The sequence below is a fragment of the Oncorhynchus tshawytscha genome, unplaced genomic scaffold (genome assembly GCF_018296145.1).
Source record: "Oncorhynchus tshawytscha isolate Ot180627B unplaced genomic scaffold, Otsh_v2.0 Un_contig_7957_pilon_pilon, whole genome shotgun sequence".
Taxonomy (NCBI): domain Eukaryota; kingdom Metazoa; phylum Chordata; class Actinopteri; order Salmoniformes; family Salmonidae; genus Oncorhynchus; species Oncorhynchus tshawytscha.
Window position 1 is genome coordinate 119,493 of NW_024609337.1, and position 23,873 is coordinate 143,365.

Below are 23,873 nucleotides of genomic sequence, written 5' to 3' on the forward strand. Positions count from 1 at the left end.
GCCTCTCCTCAGCTTAGTGGGCACCACAGCAGGGCCTCTCCTCAGCTTAGTGGGCACCACAGCAGGGCCTCTCCTCAGCTTAGTGGGCACCACAGCAGGGCCTCTCCTCAGCTTAGTGGGCACCACAGCAGGGCCTCTCCTCAGCTTAGTGGGCACCACAGCAGGGCCTCTCCTCAGCTTAGTGGGCACCACAGCAGGGCCTCTCCTCAGCTTAGTGGGCACCACAGCAGGGCCTCTCCTCAGCTTAGTGGGCACCACAGCAGGGCCTCTCCTCAGCTTAGTGGGCACCACAGCAGGGCCTCTCCTCAGCTTAGTGGGCACCACAGCAGGGCCTCTCCTCAGCTTAGTGGGCACCACAGCAGGGCCTCTCCTCAGCTTAGTGGGCACCACAGCAGGGCCTCTCCTCAGCTTAGTGGGCACCACAGCAGGGCCTCTCCTCAGCTTAGTGGGCACCACAGCAGGGCCTCTCCTCAGCTTAGTGGGCACCACAGCAGGGCCTCTCCTCAGCGCCGGTTCAATGTATCGACCTCACTTGACTGTGTTGCTCAATACTTTACACTGACTACGCTCTTAAAGACACAGGAAAATAAAACACTCAAAACAGGAACATTGTTTTATTTTAAATGGACCATTTCTTATTTTTCAGATCATAATTACATCATTTCAAACCAGTGAAGGAGAGAAGGAACCCAGATGCTCGGTCAGACTAATGAAACTAGTATCATTTATGAAGAGAGTATATTTACACTGAAAGGATATAAGAATCAGAGCCCCACATAACTGATGGACGATGTCCCAAATGGCACCCGATTCCCTATGTGGTGCACTACTTTAGACCCGAGCCCTTGATCAAGGGTAGTGCACTACATAGGGAATAGGGTGCCATTTGGAACATAGAAGTCGATGATGCCTCTCACAAAATCCCAAACGGTGGGTTTTTGAAAATAAAATGAACTACTGATGAGGCACGTGTCTGAGGCAAAAATAAAATGAAAGAATAGACAGAAAAACATGTAATTGGAATATAAAGTTAAATAACAGACCAGTTGATTAATACTCAAGCATTTATAATACAAAATAAAAACAAACAAACCCCAGAGAAAATGTGTTCATCCCAAATTGCACCCTATTCCCTACATAGTGCAGACTAGAGTGCCATTTGGGACTCAACCATCTACACTACCAGCCCTGAACATGGGTTAGAGGAGGAATTCCATCTCACATTATAAGCTTATTACGACCCCAAATCATTCATCAGCATTAGAAAAAAAAGAAGTTATTTACAATCATATTGTCCAACACTATTAATAGTTTGAATGACAACGTAAAATCACCTTAGTGCGCCAACGTGGGGACAGAAACTAACTGTAACCAGGGGGAGGGGGTCCAGGGGGGGGGGGGGGTCTTAATAGTCACGACCTTCTAGATTTCCTGTTTCCATTTGTCAGAGGTGAATAAGGGATGTTTCATCGATGTGCAGTAGGATCTGGACCTCCAACAAGGTATTTCCTGCACTCCAGACTACATTATGTATAGATGTGTGTGTACGTACACACACACACACACACACACACACACACACGAAGACTCTGGTGACTTGCTGCTCTGACAAAAATGCGTCTTCCACACAGTAGACAAGGGTTGTGTTCCAAACAGCTCCCTATTTAGACCAGTGGGCCCTGGTCACCGTACGCAGTCAGGGTGTAATGTAACAATAGTGTCCCTCCAGCCCAGGGAGGGTGAAGTGGGAGGGGTGAGGGGGAGGGGGCGTGGCAGAGTAAACAGGAAAATCCATTGGTTAACTACTCAGTCCACCTTCACTACGCTATAGATCTTGGTGACGAACCAGAAACAGGCGAAGAATCCAATCGTTCCTGATGGAGAGAGAGAGACAAGAAATTTAATTGACAGAAAGAGAGAAACTATGAAAATCACACTTTCCCAGGGCCATTTGTCAATCCCACATCCTGCTGTCTAGGAAACTCTCATTGCTACGACAACAGACGCCAAACACCATCCGACTGTGTGTGAGTGTGTGAAAACGAGTAGAACTGCACCTCAACCTAAACCCCAGAAAGGCAGCATAACAGTCAGGGTGGGAGGATGCCCAGTCCTATTTGGTCCAGTCCATTGAACTGGACTAATGAGGATAACCTCTGCCCTCTGACCTGGTCCATCCTCTTCATGGCAAGCTACAGTGTGAAGCCCCGCCCCCCCCTCCAGCTACCTACCTGTGAATAAGAAGAAGATGAGAGCCATGATCATGGTGTAACCGAAGTAGAGGATGGTGCTAGCCAATCCTGTGATCTGGAGCTTGGAGAAGAAGTAGTGGATGGCATAGACCAGGAAGTAGACGGCCGTGAAACCACTGGTCAGAAAGGAACGCCACTGCCAGTGGTAGTCCTGATGGAGAGAGACAGAGAGAACAGTTAGATATCTCTGTGTTTAGAACATCTTTACTAAGACAAGACCACTGGTCAGGAAGGAACACCACTGCCAGTGATAGTCCTGATGGAGAGAGAGAACGTAGTGCTTCCTTAATTAAACTTCCTGTTATTCCTTTCATCCTGTCTCCTCTCCTTCTCAACCGTAGTGGAGAAGGAGATTCCAGGTCCCTTGTTTGGGACCTTCTCTTTTAAAGAGAGAAGCTGTTAGGAATCAAGGAAAGAGGATTTGAGAAACAGTCCCTTCATCCTCGTCATTAAGGGCACTATTCCACTGGTCACATGACCCGACCAGGAAATGCTCAGATCGTCATAACTCAGCACAGAGGTGGAAGTAGCAGAGTAGGATGGTGTGTGTGTGGTGTCTAACCTCAGCACAGAGGAGGAAGTAGCAGAGTAGGATGGTGTGTGTGTGTGGTGTCTAACCTCAGCACAGAGGAGGAAGTAGCAGAGTAGGATGGTGTGTGTGTGTGTGTGTGTGTGTGTGGTGTCTAACCTCAGCACAGAGGAGGAAGTAGCAGAGTAGGATGGTGTGTGTGTGTGTGGTGTCTTACCTCAGCACAGAGGTGGAAGTAGCAGAGTAGGATGGTGTGTGTGTGTGGTGTCTTACCTCAGCACAAAGGTGGAAGTAGCAGAGTAGGATGGTGTGTGTGTGTGGTGTCTTACCTCAGCACAAAGGTGGAAATAGCAGAGTAGGATGGTGGTGTGTGGTGATTACCTCAGCACAAAACAGGAAACCAAACAGTAGGATGGTGCCTCAGAGCTGGTGTGAGACACAACCACATCATAAAGATAACCCACTGAAAGCAGTGAGACACAACCACACATAAAGATAACCCACTGCTCTAGCATCTGGTGAGACACAACCATACATCATAAAGATAACCCACTGCTCTAGCATCTGGTGAGACACAACCACACATCATAAAGATAACCCACTGCTCTAGCATCTGGTGAGACACAACCATCCATCATAAAGATAACCCACTGCTCTAGCATCTGGTGAGACACAACCATCCATCATAAAGATAACCCACTGCTCTAGCATCTGGTGAGACAACCATACATCATAAAGATAACCCACTGCTCTAGCATCTGGTGAGACAACCATCCATCATAAAGATAACCCACTGCTCTAGCATCTGGTGAGACAACCATCCATCATAAAGATAACCCACTGCTCTAGCATCTGGTGAGACAACCATACATCATGAAGATAACCCACTGCTCTATCATCTGGTGAGACACAACCATACATCATAAAGATAACCCACTGCTCTAGCATCTGGTGAGACACAACCATACATCATAAAGATAACCCACTGCTCTAGCATCTGGTGAGACAACCATCCATCATAAAGATAACCCACTGCTCTAGCATCTGGTGAGACAACCATACATCCTAAAGATAACCCACTGCTCTAGCATCTGCTTGAGACAACCATACATCAACCACTACATCATAAAGACTGCTCTACATCTGGTGAGCCAACCATCCATCATAAAGATACTCATGAGACACACCACCATCATAAAGATAACCCACTGCTCTAGCATCTGGTGAGACACAACCATACATCATAAAGATAACCCACTGCTCTAGCATCTGGTGAGACACAACCATACATCATAAAGATAACCCACTGCTCTAGCATCTGGTGAGACACAACCATACATCATAAAGATAACCCACTGCTCTAGCATCTGGTGAGACACAACCATCCATCATAAAGATAACCCACTGCTCTAGCATCTGGTGAGACAACCATCCATCATAAAGATAACCCACTGCTCTAGCATCTGGTGAGACAACCATACATCCTAAAGATAACCCACTGCTCTAGCATCTGGTGAGACACAACCAACATCATAAAGATAACCCACTGCTCTAGCATCTGGTTAGACACAACCCATACATCATAAAGATAACCCACCTGCTCTAGCATCCTTTAACCTCACTAAAGATAACCCACTGCTCAGCATCTTGAGACAACCCACATCATAAAGATCCCACTGCTCAGCATCTTAGCCTCACCATAACCCATCACCTTTAGCCTCACCCTGCTCACCTTTAGCCATCACCCACTCACCTTTAGCCTCATCCATCATAAAGATAACCCTGCTCTCACCTTTAACCTCACCCTAAAGATCACCTTTAACCTCACCCTGCTTCACTCCACCACTTTAACCTCACCCGTAGTCAGTTACTCACCTCACCCCATTCACCTTTAACCTCACCTGTTCACCTTTAACCTCACTGACTGGTTCTGCCTTCGCGACAAGCTGCTCGTGTAGCACTCCCAAAACAGAGCAGCAGGGTCTGCAGGGTAGCTGATCTGAGAGACTCACCAGATGCTGTTGAGGATGAAGAAGAGCTGGATGAAGATACAGCCGAAAGGGAGGATCCCCCCCATGACGATCCCTGGGAGAGATCTGGTGTAGAACGACTGCTCCGGGATCTGACGAGGGATCTGATTGGTCCGCACAGGGTGCTCAATCCCCTGAAATGCACCAATCACACGACAGAGGGGAGGAGTATGAAAGGCATGATATGCACACAGACTTGTGTGTGTGTGACAGAATGTTTGTTTGAATATATTCACATATTGACGTGTGCTTGTACTCACGGTCTTCTTGAAGCCGAAGTAGGCCCCTATGAAGGTGAGGGGGACAGAGATGCAGAACCACAGAGCCAAGATGGCCACCAGGGTGCCAAAGGGCATGGCTGCAGAGGAGCCCTCTCCCCACAGGATCAGATTCATCACAAAGAAATCAGCAAACACAACCCTGAACACAGAGACAGACGTCAACTATCAACCCTGAACACAGAGACAGACGTCAACTATCAACCCTGAACACAGAGACAGACGTCAACTATCAACCCTAAACACAGAGACAGACGTCAACTATCAACCCTGAACACAGAGACAGACGTCAACTATCAACCCTGAACACAGAGACAGACGTCAACTATCAACCCTGAACACAGAGACAGACGTCAACTATCAACCCTGAACACAGAGACAGACGTCAACTATCAACCCTGAACACAGAGACAGACGTCAACTATCAACCCTGAACACAGAGACAGACGTCAACTATCAACCCTGACCGTAACCACAAACTAATGTCTATCTCCTCAACCAATGTAAAGTCAGACTCACCCAGGACACAGGAAGCAGGTCAGCAGGACGTTAGTCTTCCATTTCTCCCCACCAAAGGCTGTGACATCACAGAGAGAGAGAGACGTGAAGACAAACAGACGTTTCTTGGAAATTCAAACTTCTTTCTTTACTTCCAAGGTGTTGAGGCATATAGCCTTTATCAGGGAGGCAGGATTCAGGCCATAGAGCATGTGTTGCTAGGGAGGTTTGGGGGGGGGGACCCCTACTGCTACAGGCCTCTACAGAACACTGAACCAGTAATTGACACAGAGACTATCACCCCCCCCAGCTGACACTGATTGGGCCTAACGAGCTACCCTCCAGCACAGTTGGGTCGTGACTGGTCGACTTTTCAGGGTCAAGTTGGGGTCGTGACCCTTTCCCCCCTCGGCCCAAATGTTCACTTACACTTGTAGAAGCGGGCAGCCACGTAGCCGGCTGGTGTGCCCAGTAGGACCCAGAGCACCACGGCACACGTCATCAGGGCACCGCGGTTCGCCGGGGACAGGAAGCCCAGGCAGGCAAAGACTGGACAAGGGGAGCACAATGGATATGGATCAGAAAATAAAAACACACCGTTGGTTTTGACTGAACTGTGTGCTAGTATTGTTGGTCCTTTTCTGCTACTGAATACATTAAATAACTAAGATGACTGTCAGTGACTACATTAAATAACCAAGATGACTATCAGTGACTACATTAAATAACCAAGATGACTGTCAGTGACTACATTAAATAACCAAGATGACTGTCAGTGACTACATTAAATAACCAAGATGACTGTCAGTGACTACATTAAATAACCAAGATGACTGTCAGTGACTACATTAAATAACCAAGATGACTGTCAGTGACTACATTAAATAACCAAGATGACTGTAAGTGAATACATTAAATAACTAAGATGACTGTCGGTGACTACATTAAATAACTGTCAGTGACTACATTAAATAACTGTCAGTGACTACATTAAATAACTAAGATGACTGTCAGTGACTACATTAAATAACCAAGATGACTGTCAGTGACTACATTAAATAACCAAGATGACTGTCAGTGACTACATTAAATAACTGTCAGTGAACATTAAATAACTGTCAGTTAATGCATTAAATAACTAAGATGACTGTCAGTTAACGCATTAAATAACTAAGATGACTGTCAGTTAATGCATTAAATAACTAAGATGACTGTCAGTTAACGCATTAAATAACTAAGATGACTGTCAGTTAACGCATTAAATAACTAAGATGACTGTCAGTTAATGCATTAAATAACTAAGATGACTGTCAGTTGATTAAATAACTAAGATGACTGTCAGTTAACGCATTAAATAACTAAGATGACTGTCAGTGAAGCATTAAATAACTGTCAGTTAACATTAAATAACTAAGATGACTGTCAGTTAACGCATTAAATAACTAAGATGACTGTCAGTTAACGCATTAAATAACTAAGATGACTGTCAGTTAACGCATTAAATAACTAAGATGACTGTCAGTTAAGCATTAAATAACTAAGATGATGCATTAAATAACTAAGATGACTGTCAGCATTAAATTAAGATGACTGTCAGTTAATGCATTAAATAACTAAGATGACTGTCAGTTAACGCATTAAATAACTAAGATGACTGTCAGTTAATGCATTAAATAACTAAGATGACTGTCAGTTAATGCATTAAATAACTAAGATGACTGTCAGTTAACGCATTAAATAACTAAGATGACTGTCAGTTAACGCATTAAATAACTAAGATGACTGTCAGTTAACGCATTAAATAACTAAGATGACTGTCAGTTAATGCATTAAATAACTAAGATGACTGTCAGTTAATGCATTAAATAACTAAGATGACTGTCAGTTAACGCATTAAATAACTAAGATGACTGTCAGTTAACGCATTAAATAACTAAGATGACTGTCAGTTAATGCATTAAATAACTAAGATGACTGTCAGTTAATGCATTAAATAACTAAGATGACTGTCAGTTAACGCATTAAATAACTAAGATGACTGTCAGTTAATGCATTAAATAACTAAGATGACTGTCAGTTAATGCATTAAATAAGTGAAACACTCCTCATCTCAGAGTAGAAGTAACTAAGTACTTCCTCTATACTATATGCTACCTTGCTAATTTGTTTTTGGGTAATGACAAATAAATGTTCTGGACAAGTGTAGAAGGTTTGTTTTGCATTCCTACAAGTCAACAACAGGTAGACAGAAACACAGAGCTGTAGATTGTAGAACTCACAGAGGGTGACGAACATCATGATGAAGATCTGAGTTCCTGATCCCAGAAAGACAGAGAGGAGCATGCCTTTCCTGGGAGGCCGGAATACGTCTCCATGGACCAGCTTCCAGCCAAACTCCTCCTGGGCATCTTCCTGACACGACCAGCAGAGAGGGAGGAGGGGAAGACCTTCACTTAGTTTCACTTTCAACTGAATCCTATGTAACATCTTCATCACCACATCTCTCACTATAAAAAGACCATCACAAAACAGCAAGAATGTTCAGGCCAAATGAGGAGAGGAAAGGGAGGGTGTGAGGGGGGACCCAGCAGGATATAACAGGGGGGAGAAGATGAGGGAGTGGGGTCTCTCCTGTCAATTAGCGGTGATAGACTTCAGAGGGTTGGAACACGAGCAGGCTGGTCGCCACGGTGACGCTACCTGTCAGTTTGATCGCTAGGGGGAGGGGCTGAAGGGAGTCTGATCGCTAGGGGGAGGGGCTGAAGGGACAGAGCTACTGAAATAATGACTGATCCCGGAGACAGATAGAGACTACAATACTGGTAGGGGAGGGGGTCGGGGGTGAGAGGTGCTGGTGGGGGGGGTAATATAGATACATGTCACCCCTAGTGACCCCCACAAGCCTTCCTAGAGAACATCTGCTGTCAGTTTTCCTGGAGAGATGAGAGATGGTAGATGGAGAGTACACAAGGTCACACACCCCGAGGTCATAACCAAAGCCTCCACCAGCTGGCTGGAGCCAATCAGAGCTTGGAGCCAGTTGTTGGGGTTCTGTGTGTCTGTACCGAACCAGTAGACCAGGCCACTGCCCTGTCACTCCTCATCAGGGACATGTCTGTGTGTTTGTACCAGACCAGTAGACCAGACCACTACCCTCTCACTCCTCATCAGGGACATGTCTGTGTGTTTGTGTCTGTACCGAACCAGTAGACCAGACCACTGCCCTGTCACTCCTCATCAGGGACATGTTTGTGTCTGTACCAGACCAGTAGACCAGACCACTGCCCTGTCACTCCTCATCAGGGACATGTCTGTGTGTTTGTGTGCACTAGATAACCCTTGCCAGTGTCACACAGACAGAGCCCTCATATGTGACACATCCCACAAACCAACATGGCGGACTGGGACCGTGGGACCTGAAGGGAAACCAACATGGTGGACTGGGACCTGAAGGGAAACCAACATGGTGGACTGGGACCTGAAGGGAAACCAACATGGTGGACTGGGACCTGGGAAACCAACATGGTGGACTGGGACCTGAAGGGAAACCAACATGGTGGACTGGGACCTGAAGGGAAACCAACAACCTGAAGGGAAACCAACATGGTGGACTGGGACCTGAAGGGAAACCAACATGGTGGACTGGGACCTGAAGGGAAACCAACATGGTGGACTGGGACCTGAAACCAACATGGTGGACTGGGGAAACCAACATGGTGGACTGGGACCTGAAGGGAAACCAACATGGTGGACTGGGACCTGAAGGGAAACCAACATGGTGGACTGGGACCTGAAGGGAAACCAACATGGTGGACTGGGACCTGAAGGGAAACCAACATGGTGGACTGGGACCTGAAGGAAACCAACATGGTGGACTGGGACCTGAAGGGAAACCAACATGGTGGACTGGGACCTCAAGGGAAACCAACATGGTGGACTGGGACCTGAAGGGAAACCAACATGGTGGACTGGGACCTGAAGGGAAACCAACATGGTGGACTGGGACCTGAAGGGAAACCAACATGGTGGACTGGGACCTGAAGGGAAACCAACATGGTGGACTGGGACCTGAAGGGAAACCAACATGGTGGACTGGGACCTGAAGGGAAACCAACATGGTGGACTGGGACCTGAAGGGAAACCAACATGGTGGACTGGGACCTGAAGGGAAACCAACATGGTGGACTGGGACCTGAAGGGAAACCAACATGGTGGACTGGGACCTGAAGGGAAACCAACATGGTGGACTGGGACCTGAAGGGAAACCAACATGGCGGACTGGGACCTGAAGGGAAACCAACATGGCGGACTGGGACCTGAAGGGAAACCAACATGGACTGGGACTGGGACCTGAAGGGAAACCAACATGGCGGACTGGGACCGTGGGACCTGAAGGGAAACCAACATGGCGGACTGGGACTGGGACCTGAGGGGAAACCAACATGGCGGACTGGGACCTGAAGGGAAACCAACATGGCGGACTGGGACCTGAAGGGAAACCAACATGGCGGACTGGGACCTGAAGGGAAACCAACATGGCGGACTGGGACCTGAAGGGAAACCAACATGGCTAGACTGGGACCTGAAGGGAAACCAACATGGCGGACTGGGACTGTGGGACCTGAAGGGAAACGAACATGGTGGACTGGGACCTGAAGGGAAACCAACATGGCGGACTGGGACCGTGGGACCTGAAGGGAAACCAACATGGTGGACTGGGACTGTGGGACCTGAAGGGAAACCAACATGGTGGACTGGGGCCTGAGGGGAAACCAACATGGCGAACTGGGATTGTGGGACCTGAAGGGAAACCAACATGGTGGACTGGGGCCTGAGGGGAAACCAACATGGCGAACTGGGACTGTGGGACCTGAAGGGAAACCAATCAGCTGGATTACTGTGGAGGATTTACCAGACTCACCACAGAGTCCATCTGGTTGTATCTGGCAATGTCCTTATGTAGAGTCCTCAGCATGATCATAGCCACCATACCAGACAGGAAGAGAACGATCACCAGAGAGTTCATGATGCTGGGGGACAAGACAATACACACACAGTTACAGACAGAAGGGGTGTGTGTGTGTGTGTGTGTGTGTGTGTGAGACTCACCTGAACCACTGAATGTTGGTGTGGGGCATGGACTCCAGAATGTAGTCCCAACGTGACGCCCATCTGATGTGCGTGTCCTCCTAGATACAACACCAGCATTTATATTACACCCACTGACCAGAGCACATGACTAACCTCTCCTGAGACCTGACCACTCGCATTAGCTCCCCAAGCATATGTCTAGGCTTTAGCTCAGTGGGCTAGCCGGCGTTACAGCACGTAGGCAACCAGAGACTGAACCTAGTCAGTCACACAGACAGAGGCATTTACAAACGGTCATGGGGTTCAGAAACCTACCACAAACTGGACAGAGTAGGTATAGCCGATCTTCAGCTCTCCACTGAACTTGTTGTTCAGGTACATGGGCCCTCCTGCACAGTCGGGGGCCTCCACTTTGGTGTGTTTATAGCTTTGGAGGAGAGGAGAAAGAGAGGAGGAAGAGAGGAGGAAGAGAGGAGGAAGAGAGGAGAGCGGAGGAAGAGAGGAGAGGAGGAAGAAGAGGAGAGGAGGAAGAGAGGAGAGGAGGAAGAAAGGAGAGGAGGAAGAAAGGAGAGGAGGAAGAGAGGAGAGAGGAGGAAGAGAGGAGAGGGGAGGAAGAGAGGAGAAGGAGGTGGGAAGGAGGAGAGAATAAGTCACAATAAATAAATACTTGATGTGAATTAAAGAGAGACATCGTTACTTTGAGTAGAAACACACATTATCTAAGAATGAACATTTCATGGAGACTAGAGAAATAAATAACTAATTGTTAAGAAAACCCTAAGGGGTGAATTCTAACTTCACATCAATGAATAACTAAGTGACAGTGAGGATTGTCCCCTAAGTGAGCGACCGTTTGACCTCCTACCTCTTGGGCTCCATCTTGGCAGCGACCAGTCTAGCCCCAGCAGCCTCGTTCTCCACCACATGATAGTGGATGGTGATGTCAACATGGTTGAAGACGTAGAATGTGTCTTTGTCCTTAAAGTCAGACTGGAACGAGGAAACACTTAAGTTATGCGCTTTATAAACGTGTTATAAGCAAATATAAGCCTTTATAATGTCTTATAATGTGTTCTGTCTATCTAGCAAACCGTTTAACTAAAAAAAAAATGGCCGACTCAGAGGCCTAACCTCCACACACAGGATATGAATGGACTCACGTTGACAACACAAGCGTCTTTGGGTCGTCCCGCCTCAGTGACGTAGCAGCCAATGGGAAACCCTGGGTTACAGAACTTCTGTCCGTCCTCCACGTCATAACACCAGGTCACCGGCATGTTGTCCACTATCCTACAGGAGACAGACAGAGATACAGCATGTTGTCCACTATCCTACAGGAGACAGACAGGGATACAGCATGTTGTCCACTATCCTACAGGAGACAGACAGGGATACAGCATGTTGTCCACTATCCTACAGGAGACAGACAGGGATACAGCATGTTGTCCACTATCCTACAGGAGACAGACAGGGATACAGCATGTTGTCCACTATCCTACAGGAGACAGACAGGGATACAGCATGTTGTCCACTATCCTACAGGAGACAGACAGAGATACAGCATGTTGTCCACTGTACAGGAGAGGTAGACACAGGGTTAAGGACAGTGTGCGGTTGAGACTGTGGTCCAATCCCAAATCGACCCCTAAACACTTGTGGAGATCTGATTGGATTTGAGAGGTGTAAGCTATATGGTAATAACTCCACCCTGTCCTCTGATAGGCTAGGAGGAAGTTTCACCATATATCGGATACCAGCGCTCGGCAACAAGAGTGGTATTTGGGGCAACAAAGTTAGTATTTGTTTTGTTGGATTTTAGATTTGGGTCAAAAAAGACCAGTTAAATCACCAGGAATTCAGCCCAAATGTTTTTTATATAAATATTTAATCGTATCAATGTGACCATGGTATAAAAAAAAAATATTTTCAAATGCAATCTCTTTTTGGGCTTAGTTATGGTCAATTTGCAGTGCACAAATGATTATCATGATGATGTTCTGACCCACCCTCCCATCCGCTCCGACAACAATCAGTCCGAGGTTTAATCTAGTCGCCTACCCCTGGTCAATGCCAATCACATCCTCTCAGATCTCCACAACTGCCTAATGTTTAGGGATCTATTTGAGATTGGGTCAGTGGTGTCTATGGGGTCAGAGGACAATACAAGCCAAGCTCGACACCTATTGGCCACATGAGTCAGTGCAGGTGTCTGAAGTCTGGGTTGAATCCCAGCTTGTGAACTCTAGACTTCCTGTATGGGAAATGTGTGTTTACATCTCAATTCAGAGGAAAATTAGATACGTGTCTGTTGCACAAAACAGAGAATGGATCTCTAACCAGAATGACTATCTAACCAGTATCTAACCAGCTGGTAGTGAGCAGTATGACTAACAGACCAGCGGTGCTGGTAGTGAGCAGTATGACTAACAGACCAGCGGTGCTGGTAGTGAGCAGTATGACTAACAGACCAGCGGTGCTGGTAGTTAGCAGTATGACTAACAGACCAGCGGTGCTGGTAGTTAGCAGTATGACTATCTTACCAGTATGAATATCTTACCAGTGGTGCTGGTAGTTAGCAGTATGAATATCTTACCAGTGGTGCTGGTAGTTAGCAGTATGAATATCTTACCAGTGGTGCTGGTAGTTAGCAGTATGAATATCTTACCAGTGGTGCTGGTAGTTAGCAGTATGAATATCTTACCAGTGGTGCTGGTAGTTAGCAGTATGAATATCTTACCAGTATGAATATCTTACCAGTGGTGCTGGTAGTTAGCAGTATGAAAATCTTACCAGTGGTGCTGGTAGTGAGCAGTATGAATATCTTACCAGTGGTGCTGGTAGTGAGCAGTATGAATATCTTACCAGTGGTGCTGGTAGTTAGCAGTATGAATATCTTACCAGTGGTGCTGGTAGTTGAGCAACATGCCTTTCTTCAGAAAGTCCAGGTGGGCTTTGTCCTCTGGCTTGTTGGTGTTGTAGGATTTAGTACACACCGGTTTACAATCCACCTTCTTCTTGAACTCAAACTTCAACACACAGACATACAATGATTTACTCAACTTCCTGCTGAGAGTTAGACCAGTAGAATACACAGGGTGACATTTCTAATTTTTTCTCTTGTTATGTCAGTCAGTGATGGTCAGCCAACTAGCCCATGTTAACTAACATATTTCAGATTGCTACATTTGTTATCCAGTAAGCTATCTAAACTTGTTATCCGGGGTTGGTATGGATGTGGCTATGCAGACATGTGAGCAACTGCGACCCCCTCATGATGAGTTCAGGTTTTTTGTGGCCCCCAACCCCATCAGAGTTGCCCATCCCTGATTTAGCATGTAGGTACAGGTTGTACACACCAGAGTGAAGGGGGAGTCGGTCATTCGGAGTGAGGTATGAAGGTGCAGAACATTGTAATGAGATTAGAAATGTAATACCAACAGGATATTAAAGTGTGTGTGTGTGTACATCACCCACCTTGTAGGGAGAGGGCTCAATTCTCTCGCCAAACAAAACCTGACCCAAATTCTCAGACGGGCGCTTCTCGGAGTCGATAGCACAGAAATCAAACCTGAAGAATACGAGGAGAGAAAAAGAGAGTTGACAAACGTTCTGTTTCAGCAACACCAAGCCAGCCCATAACAGGATGAACATGCCCTGAGAGTTCCCCACAACACCAAGCCAGCCCATAACAGGATGAACATGCCCTGAGAGTTCCCACAACACCAAGCCAGCCCATAACAGGATGAACATGCCCTGAGAGTTCCCCACAACACCAAGCCAGCCCATAACAGGATGAACATGCCCTGAGAGTTCCCCACAACACCAAGCCAGCCCATAACAAGATGAACATGCCCTGAGAGTTCCCCACAACACCAAGCCAGCCCCATAACAGGATGAACATGCCCTGAGAGTTCCCCACAACACCAAGCCAGCCCATAACAGGATGAACATGCCCTGAGAGTTCCCCACAACACCAAGCCAGCCCATAACAAGATGAACATGCCCTGAGAGTTCCCCACAACACCAAGCCAGCCCATAACAGGATGAACATGCCCTGAGAGTTCCCCACAACACCAAGCCAGCCCATAACAGGATGAACATGCCCTGAGAGTTCCCCACAACACCAAGCCAGCCCATAACAGGATGAACATGCCCTGAGAGTTAAGCCAATAACATATGATTTCTACTTCAGTTCACAAACTGGAGCATTTTGTCTTTTTAAACCATCTGCTGCTGGTACTTTTTCTCTGATGCCCAGATTTCAACAACAACCTCTCCTCTCAGTCACACAGCAAGCTAACATAAAGAAGGCCACATTTCAACAACAACCTCTCAACAACCTCTCTCTCTGTCACACAGCAAGCTAACATAAAGAAGGCCACATTTCAACAACAACCTCTCCTCTGTCACACAGCAAGCTAACATAAAGAAGGCCACATTTCAACAACAACCTCTCCTCTGTCACACAGCAAGCTAACATAAAGAAGGCCACATTTCAACAACAACCTCTCCTCTCTCAGTCACACAGCAAGCTAACATAAAGAAGGCCACATTTCTCACGCACACTTAACACTGCAACGTCACTTCAATTACAGTCCCCTGACCCTCTCCACAACCCCTCGGTGGAAAAGGGGCATTAGTGTCCTCTAACGACGTGACAGAACAGCTCCTGTGGCTGAGCATGTTGAGGCCTCTAGTATCACATTTAACTCAGGAAAATAATAAATAAAGTAATTCAGATGCCACATCAAAGTATCCCATCTTTGATTTAATGCCACTGGAGTTTTCAGATCCAGAGTAAGGACTGAAACTGGCCTGTTTCGTTGACTTAAGCCAATATCTATATCTTCTATTGACTATTTCTCTAAACCATGATTCAGCTAATCTTAAACATTAGGCAGCCATTTTGTTGAAGCAGAACTACTGTAATAGAACAGTGCTGGACTTGGACTGATATAGGTGCCGGTACTGTTTGTATTTAGGTGCAGGAGCGCCATCATACTTTTGAGCTGATATTCTATAAGAGGTGCCGGAACTCAGCCCCAGTGAGTTCCTGTCCAAGTCAAGCACTGCAATAGAGTATTATTAACATCGTCTATGGACTTCAGAATTCCAGTCACAGTCGGATATCGCTGGTGCTGCTATAGTGACAGAGCGGGAGAAAGAGTCAGAGCGGGAGAAAGAGACAGGTGAGAAAGAGTAGGAGAGGATGGTGAGTGACAGAGAGGAGAAAGAGTCAGAGCGGGAGAAAGAGTCAGAGACAGGTGAGAAAGAGTAGGAGAGGATGGTGAGTGACGGGAGAAAGAGAGACAGGTGAGAAAGAGTAGGAGAGGATGGTGAGTGACAGAGAGGAGAAAGAGTCAGAGCGGGAGAAAGAGTCAGAGCGGGAGAAAGAGACAGAAAGAGTAGGAGAGGATGGTGAGTGACAGAGAGGAGAAAGAGTCAGAGCGGGAGAAAGAGTCAGAGCGGGAGAAAGAGACAGGTGAGAAAGAGTAGGAGAGGATGGTGAGTGACAGAGAGGAGAAAGAGAGAGGAGAAAGAGTCAGAGCGGGAGAAAGAGACAGGTGAGAAAGAGTAGGAGAGGATGGTGAGTGACAGAGAGGAGAAAGAGTCAGAGCGGGAGAAAGAGTCAGAGCGGGAGAAAGAGACAGGTGAGAAAGAGTAGGAGAGGATGGTGACAGAGAGATGCTCTAGTTTATCAGACAGTATTAGTGTACCTAGTCCTACCTGGCTGACTTCACCATGTTCCTAACAAATGTCACCCTATTCCTTACACAGTGCACTACTTTTGACCAGGGCCCATAGGTCGCTGGTCAAAAGTAGTGCACTGTATAGGGAGTCATTTGGAACGCAACCTATATCTTCCCCGTACACTAAGTCTGCAACTACACAATAAGAACACTGTCCAAAAGCACGGAACCCACAGCCTTCAGCAGCAAGACTGAGAATTGTAGAAGACCAATAAGAAGTTGTTGTTCCTGATGTACTCACGCAGTGTATTCATAGGGTAAGACAGACTCCACAGAATCCAGTCTGTTCACAAATATCTCGATGGTCGACTGAAAAACAATGAAAAGCACAGTTATTTTCTCAAAATGGAAGATGACAAATATCAGCAACAACATCTAGAATACAGCACACATTACAGCTGTTTTTTTCTCTCTCAAAGGCACAATTAGGCACAACGACTAGAGATCTGAAATGGGAGGGAGGAAGAGGGCTACATAACTTTACAGGATTTCTTTATGTCCTGTTCCGCAGTGGAATTGATTCTTATCAGTTCTTATTCAGGCCCTTCCTCAAAGAACAACTGTCATGCAGTTGACAGCTCTCTTTTAGATTAGGATAATACGGAATTTGGGACATAATTAAACATTTTTTAATGACAAGTAACTTCTGATCAAAAGCATGGATGAACTAATTAGCTATCTAACAACACAAGTTTAAGCAGTTGTCTCACAAAGTAGTAAGCCCAACTAGCTCATAGGGGGTGCTAATTAGCTAGCTAGCTTTCTAGCGACCAATAATGCAAGTACAAGATAGCTTACTGTGTGACTGGTTGGCCAACAACACGGGTTCGAACTAGCTACGTGTAGATTCTACTAACGTTACCTAGTGATTCATTATGACAGCTATCCTGCGTCACATGGTAACCAAGACAGCAAGCTGTTCTGATCCCTTTCCAAGGCGTTTCAGAATGCTAACATTAGCAGCTAGCAGGCAAGTGAACTGGTAGCTAGCTTTTAACTTGCCAGCTGATAATTAGAAGATAGCATGAAACAGTCGGCGCATTTTTTGTTGTTGTTGTTGTTGATCTAACTACCTTACAGTCCGGTACTTCATTCTCTTTCCCAGCTTGTCCTGGTTCACAAAAACTAACAGGGGCCAGACCCGGTAGATAGAAACTTGTAGCGCTGTGTAGCAGAAGGAAGATCACCAAAACAGAGCCTCTCGCTCTGTGCAGGGAGCACATTTTCCTCTTCTCTCGACGAACCTAGTTAGCTCAACGTTTCTTGGCGTAACGTTAATATCTGTCTACACAGGGGGGGGGCTAGCTGACAGGCTAGCTGGCATTTGAATTCACCAGATAGGACAGTTGACATAAGGTCGTTAAGTAGCTGGGATCTGTCTGCCTTCGCCGCTACAGAACCCAGAGCCCTTCTCCTGCAGCGGGCAGACACGTCATCTGCGTCTACATGGACGTGTTCTTCCGGATGATGATGGGACTCTGGAGGTGAAGTTGGCTGGGCTGTTGTTGAAAGAATAGCACTTTGGTGTTAAAAATAGAAGACATTTTCCGACAAAAAAAATAAATAAAAAAATGTAGAATTAAAAACGGGTTTATTGTCATGATTTCTAATTCTGCTGAGAATCAAACAGCAACATTCAACCTTACAATTTAGGCTCTGGCAGAAAGTGCCTATTCCAACAACGACCTGGAGATGGCAGTGTAAAACTAATATTTCTCTCAAAACGGGAACTATTATTCGCCATGGTTGTCAGTGCAGTCATCCCAAAGCATAATAAAAATGTTATACGAGTAATGCTGTGAAGTAAAGCAGAAAAGCATCTGAAGGTGAGAGGTAGGTTTATTCATTAGGCCATTATACTGTTGTAACGCTGTATGGGCAGCACGGTTACCATAGCAGAGCACATTGCATATATTTCAGTGGTTGGAAGCAGTTTGTTAAATTGTTAATCATTTGTAATCTGTAGCATAATGACACCACACACAGGCATAGGTTAACCAAACAACAAGCACACCTCCGTTTATACAGTCAGTCACATAAAACAAAAAAATAAAAATTATATAAATAAGTGTTAAATCCTCAATGATTTTGTGAAAATCAGTTTTAAATAATTAATATCTTGTCACCATGATTTTATTCCATAGTGTAGTTAACCAGAATGTAGCCACTGAGCAGCTAAACATACAAGCCATCCACTAAGTATTACATGTGCAGACATTTTTCATTGAGTATACAAGATTGACAGTTTCCATAATTTAGTATATTCTCCTCATTTCAAACCCCTTTAAGATTTTAGATTAATTCTGAGGAATTGTACATTAATTCTGCAGAAGTCAAGCAAACAAACTCCTGTAATCACTGTCCATGGACAAATGACACAAAAGAAAACCTTTAGGGACTGGTGAATGTGTGTGTGTGTGTGTATGTTTTCTGGGCGAAGGTGTATGTGAGGTGGAGGAAGCCGTAATGAACCACGGTAATGCTAGAGTATAGAGAAGACACTAGATGCAACAAGCCCTGAGAATAGCAGCCTTCTGATCCTCCATCTTCTGTCCTTCAGCAGCAAGGTGACAGAACAGAGTTTCCAAACTATCTGGAACAGGGCTGAGTACCCACTACCAGGAAGCACTGTGGACAGCCCTCTTCACCCTTCAGGAAGCACGGTGGACAGCAGCAGCATTACTGTCCTCCTCTCTCCTTTCCTCCTAGTAATTGTGTAGTCTGTGTTGAGTTATTCTCTGTGTAGTCCTCTGGAGCTCCAGAGCAGGCTGGTCACCCCGGCCTCAAACCCCCAGGACCCTGCTCACTGGATCAGACCCACTCTTCATTCTGTTCCCTCTGTTGTTGTTTTTCTCTCTCAGGTTCTACATCTTTCAAACTCCTCCCTACCCTAAATGCTGCAGTAGAAAGTTGGTTGCCATGTTGATGTCGTTGTTGGACGCTCTGAGGGCATCCTGAGCATCTATTCTGGAGAAGCCCATCTCCATCAATCTGGCAACCTATGGGAAACAGAAATAAACACACACAAACATCAGAGAAATGCTAACACGAAACTGGTAAAGAAACGCAATTCCGTGTCCGCACTCACTCACAGTGCTCACCTGTTCTTCAGCTACAGGAGTGTTGACCAAGGGAGGAGCTGTGGGCTCCAGCAGTGGAGGAGCTGTGGGCTCCAGCAGTGGAGGAGCTGTGGGGTGGAGCTGCTGTGGAGAGGGGTGTGGCTGCAGCGGTAGAGAGGGGTGTGGCTGCAGCGGTGGAGAGGGGTGTGGCTGCAGCTCTGGGGGAAGGTTCTGTCCTCTGTGTCTCAGCGATGGGAAAAACCTGTTCCAGTTCATTAGGCCATTCTGGGAAGGATAGAGAGGGACAATCATGGTGCGTTCAAGACAACTGGGAACTCTTGGGGAAAAAAAATAAAAATCTCAGACTGGGAAAAATCACGACATCAGTGATCTTCAAGTCAGAGAAGTTGGAGCTCTAGGATGACGCCCGAGTTTCCAACTTGTAATTCTGAGATAACCGTTCAAAGTGATTTTTCCCAATCAGCTTAGTTTCCCCCCCCCCAGAGTTTCCAGTTGTCTTGAACGCACTGAAGTCAGAGACTGTGTTCATTTTGGCAGCCATTTTAGATTTAGTTTGAGTCTGACAAATAGCTTTTAGTCATTTTGTCCTTCTTAGTTTCAGTTATTGTCAGTCGACTAAAACTCTGGACAATTTTAGTCTAGTTTTATGCAGTCATTTTAGTCAATGCATTTTCCATTAAATCATTCATATATAGGCTACCTCTAACTTCCATTTTGTGCATATTCAGCCTTGTCCAAATAGGCTTACTAGTATACACTGAGTATACAAAACATTAGGAACACCTGCTCTTTCCATGACTGACCAGGTGAAAGCTATGATCCCTTATTGATGTAACTTGTTAAATCCACTTCAATCAGTGTAGATGAAGGGGGAGGAGACAGGTTAAACAAGGATTTTAAAGCCTTGAGACAATTGAGACATGAATTGTCTATGTGTGCCTTTCAGAGGGTGAATGGGCAAGATTTAAGTGCCTTTGAACGGGGTATGGTAGTAGGTGCCAGGCACAACGGCTTGTGCCAAGAACTGCAATTCTGTTGGGTTTCTAACACTCTGTTTCCTTTGTGTATCAAGAAACCACCCAAAAGACATCCAGCCAACTTGACACAACTGTGGAAAGCATTGGAGTCAACATGGTCCAGCATCCCTGTGGAACGCTCCTGACACCTTGAAGAGGGCACGCACCAACAAATAACTTAGCTGGCAACATGGCTATTGTGTCAGTAACCACAGCCATCATTAACCATAGGCTACAAATACAAAGCCTTGGATACAGATTAAAGGTGACGGGCAAAAAGGTCTCCCTGTTTTTCCAAACCTTTATAGAAAAGCTAAATACATCAAAGTGATCTGCAATAATATTTTGGTCAGAGTAGATTTTGTACCTTTGATCTAACACTAAAAGAGGCATGGCTACCTGTCAACATGCTATTTTGGAATGCTGAAGAAATTTGGCTTGGCACCTAAAACCCTCAAACTTTTACAGATTCACAATTGAGAGCATCCTGTCGGGCTGTATCACCTAATACGGCAACTGCACCGCCCACAACCCCAGGGCTCTCCAGAGTGTGATGCGGTCTGCCCAACGCATCACCAGTGTCAAACTACCTGCCTCTACCTACAGCACCTGATGTTACAGATCATAAAGGACAACAACCACCCGAGCCACTGCCTGTTCACCCCGCTATCATCCAAAAGGCGAGGTCAGTACAGGTGCATCAAAGCTGGGACACAGTAATTGAAAAACATCTATCTCAAGGCCATCACTGTTAAATAGCCATCACTAGCTAGCTTCTACCCAGTTACTGAACCCTGCTCCTTAAGAGGCTGCTGCCCTATATAGATAGACTTAGAATCACTGGCCACTTTAATAATGTTTACATACTGCTTTACTCATCTCATATGTACAGTGGGCTCCAAAATTACTGGCACCCCTGGCAATGCACAACCAATACTAATAAAATTATAAAGAAACTCAAAATACCAACATGTGAGAAATACTGGACTTTATTAATGTTTCAATGGAACCCACCAAAATCAATTTGATTTAAATAAAAATCAATGCCCTCCAAATCAAGGTTCCACAATTAATGGCACCCTTAAAGATTATTGTAACATCTACCAAAATTCAACCAGGAAGTAAATTCCACTTATTTACGCGTACCTAAGTCTTAAATAACTATAAAGATTATTGTAACATCTACCAAAATTCAACCAGGAAGTAAATTCCACTTATTTACGCGTACCTAAGTCTTAAATAACTATATTGAGCCATTACATCACTTCCTGTTTCACTAGGGTATAAACATGAGGAAACACGCATGCAATATCCCGCTGTCAACAAAATAACTGTCAGTTCAAAAGAGACAGCTGGTCAAAGACCTTCATATATCACTGAGCACTGTCAGGGCAATTATAAAACAACCTCTAAAGATATGGAACAGTTAAACCTCACGGTTAGAGGATGCAAATGCATTTTTCCCCCCCTGGGGATATGGAGGAGGATGGGGAGAGAAGCAAACAAATCCCCAATAATAACGGTCAAAGAAGTGCAGGCCTTGGTGGCATCTTGGGGTCACCAGGTTTCAAAAAGCACCGTCAGACTCCACCTCCACAACCACAGGCTCTTTGGAAGGGTTACCAGAAGAAAGCACCATCAGACGCCACCTCCACAACCACAGGCTCTTTGGAAGGGTTACCAGAAGAAAGCACCATCAGACGCCACCTCCACAACCACAGGCTCTTTGGAAGGGTTACCAGAAGGGTTCCACAACCACAGGCTCTTTGGAAGGGTTACCAGAAGAAAGCACCATCAGACGCCACCTCCACAACCACAGGCTCTTTGGAAGGGTTGCAGAAGAAAGCACCATCAGACTCCACCTCCACAACCACAGGCTCTTTGGAAGGGTTACCAGAAGAAAGCACCAAGAGCCACCTCCACAACACAGGCTCTTTGGAAGGGTTCAGAAGAAAGCACCATCAGACTCCACCTCCACAACCACAGGCTCTTTGGAAGGGTTGCAGAAGAAAGCACCATCAGACTCCACAGGCACTTTGGAAGGGTTACCAGAAGAAAGCACCATCAGACGCCACCTCCACAACCACAGGCTCTATGGAAGGGTTGCCAGAAGAAAGCCCTTTCTGACCCCAAGACACAAGCGCTTGGGGTTTGCCAAACGTAATTCTAATTATGACTTGAAGAGGGTACCCTGGTCAGATGAGGCCAAAATGGGTTTGGCCAAACAAAGAAGTAATCAAAAAGCACCGTCAGACTCCACCTCCACAACCACAGGCTCTTTAGATGCCTCCACAACCACACTTTGGAAGGGTTGCCAGAAGAAGAGACCCCAAGCACCTTGGGGTTTCGTAATTTAATGTATGACTTGAAGAGGGTACTCTGGTCAGATGAGGCCAAAATGGAATGTGGCGTCTGTCACCAGGTTTCAAAAGCACCATCAGACTCCACCTCCACAACCACAGGCTGTTTGGTCGAAAAAGAAGAGAGGCACCTCGTACTCACGGTCAAACAGAGATGGGGTTTGTCAAACAGCTAATTATGAAGGAGAACTCACGGTCAAACAGATGAGGATGCCTACAGCAGGAGAGGCACCTCGTACTCACGGTCAAACAGAGATGCCTACAAGGAGAGGCACCTCGTACTCACGGTCAAACAGAGATGCCTACAAGGAGAGGCACCTCGTACTCACGGTCAAACAGAGATGCCTACAAGGAGAGGCACCTCGTACTCACGGTCAAACAGAGAACAGAGATGCCGGTCAAACAGAGATGCCTACAAGGAGAGGCACCTCGTACTCACGGGTCAAACAGAGATGCCTCACGGTCAAACAAGGAGAGGCACCTCGTACTCACGGTCAAACAGAGATGCCTACAAGGAGAGGCACCTCGTACTCACGGTCAAACAGAGATGCCTACAAGGAGAGGCACCTCGTACTCACGGTCAAACAGAGATGCCTACAAGGAGAGGCACCTCGTACTCACGGTCAAACAGAGATGCCTACAAGGAGAGGCACCTCGTACTCACGGTCAAACAGAGATGCCTACAAGGAGAGGCACCTCGTACTCACGGTCAAACAGAGATGCCTACAAGGAGAGGCACCTCGTACTCACGGTCAAACAGAGATGCCTACAAGGAGGGGCACCTCGTACTCACGGTCAAACAGAGATGCCTACAAGGAGGGGCATACTCACGGTCAAACAGAGATGCCTACAAGGAGGGGCACCTCGTACTCACGGTCAAACAGAGATGCCTACAAGGAGGGGCACCTCGTACTCACGGTCAAACAGAGATGCCTACAAGGAGGGGCACCTCGTACTCACGGTCAAACAGAGATGCCTACAAGGAGGGG

The 23,873-nt window shown here is 46.2% G+C and overlaps 2 protein-coding genes across 2 annotated transcripts; both read right to left on the reverse strand.

Moving 5' to 3' along the window:
• Positions 1 to 598: 598 nt before the first annotated feature.
• Positions 599 to 17,898, reverse strand: tm9sf2 (transmembrane 9 superfamily member 2). Its single transcript, XM_042314908.1, has 17 exons — positions 17,502 to 17,898; positions 16,670 to 16,737; positions 14,153 to 14,246; positions 13,577 to 13,704; positions 11,839 to 11,968; positions 11,544 to 11,668; positions 10,994 to 11,105; positions 10,697 to 10,776; positions 10,509 to 10,617; positions 7,867 to 7,999; positions 6,017 to 6,136; positions 5,609 to 5,666; positions 5,072 to 5,231; positions 4,793 to 4,945; positions 3,111 to 3,155; positions 2,232 to 2,403; positions 599 to 1,874 (listed from the first exon to the last, which is right to left on the reverse strand). Exons 1-17 carry the CDS (start codon positions 17,649 to 17,651, stop codon positions 1,807 to 1,809), a joined length of 1,905 nt encoding a protein of 634 aa, XP_042170842.1. The 5' UTR covers positions 17,652 to 17,898; the 3' UTR covers positions 599 to 1,806.
• A 351-nt stretch (positions 17,899 to 18,249) lies between these two features.
• ubac2 (UBA domain containing 2) lies at positions 18,250 to 19,772 on the reverse strand (the record flags this gene model as incomplete). Its single annotated transcript, XM_024443683.2, is given in 2 exon segments — positions 18,250 to 19,427; positions 19,530 to 19,772. Coding segments are annotated over 2 exon segments (357 nt in total), but the record flags the coding sequence as incomplete, so codon positions are not given.
• Positions 19,773 to 23,873: the final 4,101 nt, after the last annotated feature.